General features: G+C 40.9%; 1 protein-coding gene across 1 annotated transcript; it reads left to right on the top strand.

The window, feature by feature from the left end:
* The first annotated feature begins 321 nt into the window (after positions 1-321).
* mrpl1 (mitochondrial ribosomal protein L1) lies at positions 322-7,973 on the top strand. Its single transcript, XM_062544065.1, has 9 exons — positions 322-418; positions 931-1,039; positions 1,599-1,872; positions 4,498-4,581; positions 5,074-5,145; positions 6,138-6,249; positions 6,390-6,490; positions 6,984-7,065; positions 7,822-7,973. Exons 1-9 carry the CDS (start codon positions 388-390, stop codon positions 7,923-7,925), a joined length of 969 nt encoding a protein of 322 aa, XP_062400049.1. The 5' UTR covers positions 322-387; the 3' UTR covers positions 7,926-7,973.
* Positions 7,974-8,585: the final 612 nt, after the last annotated feature.

Raw genomic sequence — 8,585 nt, 5'->3', positions numbered from 1 at the left:
ACATATTCGATTGAGGAATTTATGGGAGCAACAGAATAAGGGATTGCCCACTTATTTAATCTAAAAGGCAAATCATACTTTAGTTAATTGATTTGATAAATGGTTAAATGCAATATTTAATTGTGTGTTTAGGTGTCTTCATTTTACTGTGCCTTTTAATGTATTTACATTTGTTTTACATATAAATCTAATTGATTCTTACATTTCCACCAATAAATGTTAAACTACATACCAGAGACAGCCTAGTCAATCAATTACTGCAAAATATGATATTTGAGCCAAACACAATCAATTCGTTAAATCGGAACCAGATAGGTCGGAACTCAAAGACGGAGAATTTCTTTACCCCGACGGCACTTCCGGTGTGTGAGAACTCAAAGCGTAAATATGGCAGCGTCCGCGAGGAATCTCGTAAGAGGTCAGATGACAGTTATTTTTTTTATTTTATGTGCAAAACCATTGAATAATTTAATAAGAAAATTGTCCTTTAAAGCATCATTTTTTAAATTAGCTGTTTTATAACGGTATTAGTTAATGGGCCTGTGCTAGATTTGCTATCATCAGTGGCATGCATGCAACAGGACACCTTGGCCAGACAGCATCACGTTAACGTTAACACAAGCTCTGATGTGATGGATAATCCATGGATGGGCGTTGATGTAGGGATGTGTACCATTAGGCTTTAATTTGGAAAATGCGTATTCGTTGAAGTAAGGCTAACTGAAAGTGCTGCTGCCTGTAGTTACGCTCAGTTGAAATGCTTTTGAAAATGTAAACTAGCCCCTCCTGTTTTGGGAACTTGACATCCTTTCTGTGATTAAATTGTTCATGAATATCTAAGCTACTCCAAATTGACGTGTGCCAAGTGTAGTTGTTGCTGTGTTGTCTGTACTGTTTACAGTTCTAGACCAACATATTTCCTCTCTTCAGTTCTAGCTGGATGCCAAAGACTCAGTCTAGCATCACCATGCGTCTCAAGGGTGTCTCAGAATGTGGTGCGTCAGACATATGTCAGGACATATGCAGCTGCAGCAGCAAAGTGAGTTTTGATTTTTTTTAATCATATTTTTAGCTTGCTGTTCTTCGACCAGGACTCAGTTTTTCCAGAAGCTGTCTATTGCTGTTTGACTAGCCACACTGACAGCCAGAGGGTGACTCTGGAGCCCCTACTGGTTGTCAATTTAGAGAAACAGTGTGCACAACAATACCTCATGTCATATCCCCTTCATGACCTACTTGGTCAGAGGAGTATTTTTCAGTTGGAGGTTCCCTAAACTATGCAGTAATAATGGCCACTAGGAGCCCACTGCGATACACTAGCATATGACTCCCGTCTCTGGAGTTTTATCATCTGTGCGCTAAATGCACGATATTCATTCTATTTGCACCGCTATGTTGTACTAGGCTAGAAATATTGTACCGTTGTACAGCTATATTGTATTCTATTTATTTCTTCTGTAGTAGTATTTAGCAAACACATTGCACACATTTAAATGCACTAGCAGTGTTGTTTTACCTACCTCCTATTCAACTGCACATCTGTCCATCTCAATCTATGCACGTTCTGGCAATTTAATTGTATATATTTTGTTCCCTAGGCCCAAGCCCAAAGCAAAGAAAGGAGAAGAGGACAAGGACAAGAAGGAGAAAAAGGAAAACCGTGTCATAGATAACACAGGTCGGCACAAACCAATCGGCTACGTGGCCTGGGAGCCAGTGGACGACGTGCACATGCTGAGATTCTACCCCAAACCATCCTACGATGCAGACACAGCTGTAGACATGCTGAAGGAGTTCCAGAGGCTGGAGTTCACCGCCCCAGACCAGGCTGTGACATTACGCCTGAGGCTGGACTTGAAACTTGAGAAAAAGGTAGAGTGTTTTTTCTTGTTGTGGTTGTGGATCATGATTCTGAGCCATCTGAAACTCTGGCAGGATAAACTCGTGGTGGCATGATGGTGTGGAAGGTGAGCTGGGATACCATTCAGCTCATTTACATATTCTATGCGCATCCATGAAAATTTGGCTGGAGAATATACACATCTCTGTGCATATTCTTTCACTGTGTTATGCAAGTTAAAGAGGAGCTATGCAGGATAGGTGTTTTCTTTGCTGTTTTCTCGTTTTATGCTTGCAGGTTTCTCTGCAGAGCTTTCCCTACAGCTTTAGCATGTATATTTGTCAAAACTCCTCAATCGGTCAGTCTGCCTTTTCATGAGCATTATCGCAAGGCTGGAGACTCTGTTACGAAGTGCTGGAAGTGCCACCGACCCGGTGGCACAAACTTGCAAGCGTGGTTTTTCCGCTCACAGGCGCTAGGGGGAACTGACACAGCCATCATTCACCCTGGAATAACTCAAATAACCATTCCAAATGATGGCGAGGCTGATCAGTTAAGGTAAATTAAGCTAAAAAAAACGTGCATTCTGTAGTTCACCTTTAAAGCAGATCTATGCACGATTTTTTAGCTTCATTTGCCTTAACTAATCAGCTTCGGAGTCATTAATGGTTATTTGACTTATTTCGGGTTGAATGACGGCTGTCACGCTTCCCCCAGCGCCTCTGTGTGGAAAAACCACACATGAAAGTTTTGTGCCACCAGGTCAGTGGCTATTCCGGCACTTTGTAACAGAAAGTCCCCAGCCTCACAAGTCGTGATCATGCTCATGAAAAAGCAGACTGACCGATTAAGTTTTGTAAAATATACACGCTAAAGCTGTAGGGGCGGCTCTGCAGAGAAATCTGCAAGCATAAAACGAAAAGCGAAACCGAAATCCTGCATAGTTTCCCTTTAAAAAAATGGACATTCTGCTAATCAAGAGAAGCGTTCTAGTCAACTGCGGAATCAAAGCATAAGGTCGTCAGGGAATCTCGTAGGCAGAAATTGGACTTTCCAACAGGACAATTATACAAAATGTAATTTCTGACAAATGTACTAGGAAGCCAGGTTAAGGGATTAACAAGGCACATTGAGATGAAAACCAGGAGTTTCCAATGACACAAATGTGGCTCCCTTTGAAAGGCTTTCCATGTCAGTTTGTTTACCTTTATGCTTCAACATAATTTTGGACGTAAGTCAACTTTTAATATGGAGAATGGCATGCCTTCCTATGGAGCACCAGCCTTGCAGTGTCACCCTTCCCCAGTCCAGAGGATCACAAATGTCTTTATGGGAATTGTGCAACAGCCTAGTTTTATGGAATTGTATAATGCTACCTTCAGTCATTGGACATGGCAGGATGTCCAGGGGGAAGGGTGCAAGACATGAGTAGTAATTAAAGGGTGTAAAGCACAAGTAGTGCACAACTGTAGAGGGAGCCCTGTAGCAAAAAAAAAAAAAAAGAAAACATAAACTTGGATTGCTTCAATCTGGCCAAATCACCACAGCAATTTATGCTGCAAACTTTACCTGGTCTGTAACAGGTTATATGTGGAGATCAAGGCTCAAAACAAAGTAACTATGCCTGAATCATCCCAGCAAATATTTTTCTGGTGGAGCTCCTGGTTATAAATGTAACACCTTTGGCAGGTGAATGCATGACAAATGTCGATTTACATACCATAAGAATACAGCAAAAGTGACCAACTTATTTAGCAGAATACAGGTCACAGTAAATTACTTCAGACTGCTTGGTCAGGGTTTACTGAAAGCCTGAGTACACCCCTTTGATCAACACAAATGGTTTACTTAACACCTAATCACTTCTGCTACATGGTGTGTCTATGCCCTTAGCTGAAGGTAGAGGAGGAAAGAAGAAGCAGACTCTATGGAGGAATCCTATAAGGATACAATTAAATAGCAATTACATTTAATAGATAAATCAAGTTTAATATGAATTAAGTTGTATTACATTTAGTAAGATTAAATGTTGTTTTATTGGTTGGTTGTGCAACATTGTGAAACATGGAACAGATGTTTTTCCAGAAGAAATTTGCTTCACTTTAAGATGATACTATGATGATTGAACAAAAATCTTGCTCATCTTTACCATGGAATAACAGTGATTGCGAAGCTTTACTTGGTGTTGTTTTGCTGTAAAAGCTATTCTTTCTTTGTGTGCATTATATGTGCTGTCATATTCCACAGAACAACATGATTATTATCCTATCTGTCCTTCCCCGGATCATATGTTAGCAAAAGTCATTTAAAAATGATGCTATGGATAGTTGCCCACAAAAAGTTGCTTAAAAAGTGGCAGTGTTGCTTTACTTATGGTGTTAGTAGAGGCTGACAGCTTTGTCTTTGTTGGTCTTCCCTGTCGTTAATCTTCAAAAGGTCCCTATGAATGTCAGGCTCACAGAGAAAGGCATAATGGATTGAAAACACTGAAACACTCTTAGCAAAATAAAAGATTCATCACTTGGAGCCACCTTGGGGTTGTTGTAATGTTGTTCAAACATGCAGCTAAAGCTGACAGCTTTGTCTGTTATGAAGTGTGGTGGGGCAACTGAGATTTGCTCTGCCGGATTTTAATCAGTCTTTAATTACTTTCACAGAGGAAGGTAGATCCCTTCGTCAGCACGGTGCAGCTACCCCATCCTTTCAAGACGGAACCAAACAAAGTTGTCGTTTTCACAGAGGTGAGTAGATTGACTACACAAAAGAGAACACTCAGTTGTATACAGTATAGTATATCAACACAATAAATAGCTGAATTATAATATTCATAGATATTAACACAATATCGTCCCCTTAGAACTACTCAGAATGCAATTAGAACCCTATCATTCTGAGATATTCCATAATGTCCACAAATGCACACAGCTTCAAGAAAGGCCTCACCTCACCTTATGAATTTGCCACTGAATAGGAGTACTGTATGTCAATAATTTAAATTTTGACAAAAATGTCAGATAGAACCTTATAATTCTAAGGGGATTCAATGATGATATAGTGAAAAAGCATACCGTTGGTTCCTTAACACTGTGCAAACAGTAGCACTCTGCACGACCCTGTTTCTATGTAATGCGTGTTGTGTGGCTGTTGGTGGGGGTGTGTTGGGAATGGCGCTCACGTTCCCCTCCCAACTCTATTAATATGGCCCTGTGCGGTGCGATGCGGTGTCTCTGCAGAATGCTGAACAGGCGCAGCTGGCCCTGCAGAATGGAGCGACGCATGTCGGCGGGGCGGAGCTCGTGCAGAAGGTGAGAGGCTCAGCGCCGGACTCCTCGTAAAAAACCCGCTAGCCGGGCCCAGCCAGCGGTGGCCGTGCCAAAAGTCCCAGCACTTGGCGGGCACACAGAGGATTGGATTCACACAGCAGTCAGCTCACTGATTGGGGGTGTGGGTTGGGTGGGGTGGAGTGGATGGGGGGGTGTTCTGTGAGTGTGCATAACTTCAGAGGGAATTCAAACAGAAAGCATGCAGAAGATGCAGCTGTTGTGATGACAATGGGCCTCAAAGCAATATTTCACTTGAAAGCAAAAGCCATCCTATCAACAGGCTGTTGCTTCAGGAATGTCCTGCATTGGCTGCTAATTAGGAAATGTCATATGTGGTATGCTAGGAGGGATGTCGGTACATTGGGTTATAGCATCGGAGATTAACATTGGTTCTAACTTTGGTGGATGATGCAACATACAGATTCAGATCAGATTCCTTTTATTGTAAAAGAAAGCAAAATTCCATTGCACCAAGTGAGGACAGATCTCAAGCAATAAATAAATAAAAAATAAGTTAAGAAATAAAATAGAGCTATATAAATAACATTTGTACATTCCACTCTCACTTCCATACCAACACTCACACTATCAGCAGGTACACGGCTAACATATGCTGTAAACATAGATGCAATTATTGCATAATCCCAGTTAGCTTGATGATTTCATGGTAGTGTTCAGTTTAGTGATTGCCTTTGGGTGAAAACTGTTCAGCAATCTAGTGGTGCTGGCTCTAAGTGCTCAGTATCATCTGGGCAGATCGTCAAAGAGATGGTGGGCAGGGTGGAAAGAGTCTTATCGTATATTTGTTGTTTTCTGGAGGCAGCAGGAGATGAAGATGTCTACTATGCCATACTATGCTCTGGTAGCTTTTGTCTGGCCTGTCTGCCACTTAAAGTTTTATTTCCCCATCATTCTCAAAAATATGCAGGTTATCAGTGCTGTGTCCAGTGCATTGATGTATTTCTTTCTCTCAGATTTTAGACGATGAAATCCAAGCTGATTTCTTCTTGACTGTGCCTGAAGTGCTCCCGAAGTTGGTCCCTTTAAAAAACAAGCTTCGGAAGAAGTTCCCAAAGAACAAGAGAGGTCAGATTTTTTTTGTGTGATATTTGATCATGATATCTGTCCCATCTGGTAGACCTTTGATTTTTTCTAATAAGATTAAAAACAACAACAACAACACTATTACACCAATGAAATGCACGATGTGAATCTCCATCCTCCAGGCACTGTTGGAGTGAACATTCCCAAAATGTTAAACCTTTTCAAGAGCGGTCATGAATACCTGGTGGAGAGGGAGAACTACATTACTACTGAAGTTGCCATGGTAGGTCCATTATTGATTGATGATTTTCATGTGAAAAATTGAACAGATATTAAACCATTTATAATAAGGCCCTAATTTAAATGTTGGGCAAGGTGCAATCTCTGTCAATAAGTGAAAAGTTCTTCTGTATGAATTATAGCTATCATATGGCATGTGGAAGCATTGAGCTGACTCATCGTTGTTCATGCTGAAGGTCTTGCCCATGGGCTTAAATTAGGTTAAGTTAAACTTAAGACATTAAGTCTAACTAAGACACTTTGCTCATCATTCAAATAAGGGTCCATAATGTGAAAGTTCTGTTTTTTGTTTCATGAATACATCATGGATTATGAGACATTCTTAATATAATGTAAATGCTATATTTACCAAAGTAATACTTTTCTGCTAACTAGAGAAAGGGTGGAGACTCAGTCTACAGTACGTAACTATGCAGATTTCAGTTAAACTTTTAATGAAACTTAAAACAAGTCCTTGTTGTTTTCCCACATTCCAGCTGAACATGCCCAAAGAGCAGATCCTGGCCAACATCCAGGCCATCATCAATGACGTCTGTTCCCACAAGCCTGCCAACTATAGTACGTACCCGTCTTTGTAGTGTCCAGTCCACTGTCCTTAGTGCCAATTAGCAGCCTGAGTGCTCATTAGCCAAGTTAACTCATTACAAGGTGCCGTGGCGTCTCTAATGTTGTGTGGTCTCTAATTCCCCCTCTCCCACTTACTAATGGGACCCTGTGAACCTCGAATAAAATGGCCTAACAGCACTCAAACAAACCTTTTAATTGTTATTTTTGTTGGGAGTTTCGTTGGAAATGTGCACACTATTTCGGCCACGCTTGTGAATTTGTACGTTGCCGACATTGTCCGGACGGGGGGCCCTTTTTTTGTGATGGAAGCCAGCGTCATGGGCGAGGTGGGAGTTATGCAGTCTGTCAGCGAGACCGTGTACTTCAGGCGCCTCTCCCGTGCAGCTGTTTGAAGTCAGTCAGCAGCTCTCCTCCCCTCTAATTTGGTTGCCAGGGGGACATTTGGGATGGAAACGCGAGAGCTATCCCCCACCTGCGTATTTGGGTTGGTGGCAGCGATGGTTTGATTCCCTGACAGCTGCTGAAGCATGACATAGTTATGATGCATATATTACTCAAGCCAAAGTCAGCTTAATCGGCGGCACTGGACTTTTAGGCGATTGCTCCAAAAATGTCCTTCATTTAACCATCTTGACTCATGTCCTTCTAAAGGCAGTGTGAGTTTGTGTTAGAGATGTTTAGTATGCCATGTGTTTTAGTGCACTACGTGGCATATACTTATTGTCTGTTTATGTTTTTTTTTTTCAGGCCCAATAATCAGCAGGATGATACTATCCAACAAAACTAGCGAGCTACTACTTGTAAAATATGAAGACCTTCTTCCAAAGCCTAAGGAGGAAAACAAACTGTGATCATGCCCATTGTAAATGTTGTAATATAATAAAATAAAGCATCGCACTTCTGGAAAAAGTCTCTCCAGTGTCTCATATTTATTTATTTTGCATGATCTTAAGTGGTCATGGTAACTCTGGGGTGTTATTTCTGCTGAGTATTTCCAAGGAAAATTGTCGACTTCATGTGTCTTCTGAGTATCCACATTTAGATAACTTTTTAATATCATAGGGGTTCAATTATATAGATAAAGATATAGATAGATAGAACCCCTTGATTCCTCTATTCACTCTTGGCCATACTTCTAGTTTAGTACGATCAACAGCAGAGGGCAGCATTGCTATTACACAGCGGAGCACAAACGACGCGAAATATTCAAATGATTGATTAGAGAGGATAAAGTCTTGGTATGTGTAGCCTTTTTAGATCCATTGCTACTAAAATGATGTGCTCAGTTGGGCTATTGAAATCCCTAGCTTCCCTAAATCCCTGCATTTGATTTGTCCAGTTAGTTGTATAAATTCTTAGACTTAAATTGCCTTATGTCCGCTCAATTTCCTTGTGTTGTATAGGCCTATTTACCATGAATTAAATGAACCTACTATCACAATTTACTATTAGTCAATGGAAGCACAAAATGCTACTTTGTCTGTATAGCACCTGATAATTAGCCTTATTTT

Source organism: Sardina pilchardus, chromosome 8, assembly GCF_963854185.1.
Source record: "Sardina pilchardus chromosome 8, fSarPil1.1, whole genome shotgun sequence".
Taxonomy (NCBI): domain Eukaryota; kingdom Metazoa; phylum Chordata; class Actinopteri; order Clupeiformes; family Clupeidae; genus Sardina; species Sardina pilchardus.
The sequence above is the reverse complement of the archived record's forward strand: the minus strand, read 5'-3'. Positions and strand labels throughout refer to the sequence as shown.

Excerpts from the sequence above, each read along its gene's own strand:
- mrpl1 (XM_062544065.1), top strand. The coding sequence starts at position 388 with ATGGCAGCGTCCGCGAGGAATCTCGTAAGAG. Across the intron at positions 419-930 it reads CGCGAGGAATCTCGTAAGAG|TTCTAGCTGGATGCCAAAGA; the intron begins GTCAGATGACAG and ends TCCTCTCTTCAG. Across the intron at positions 5,146-6,137 it reads GGGCGGAGCTCGTGCAGAAG|ATTTTAGACGATGAAATCCA; the intron begins GTGAGAGGCTCA and ends TCTTTCTCTCAG.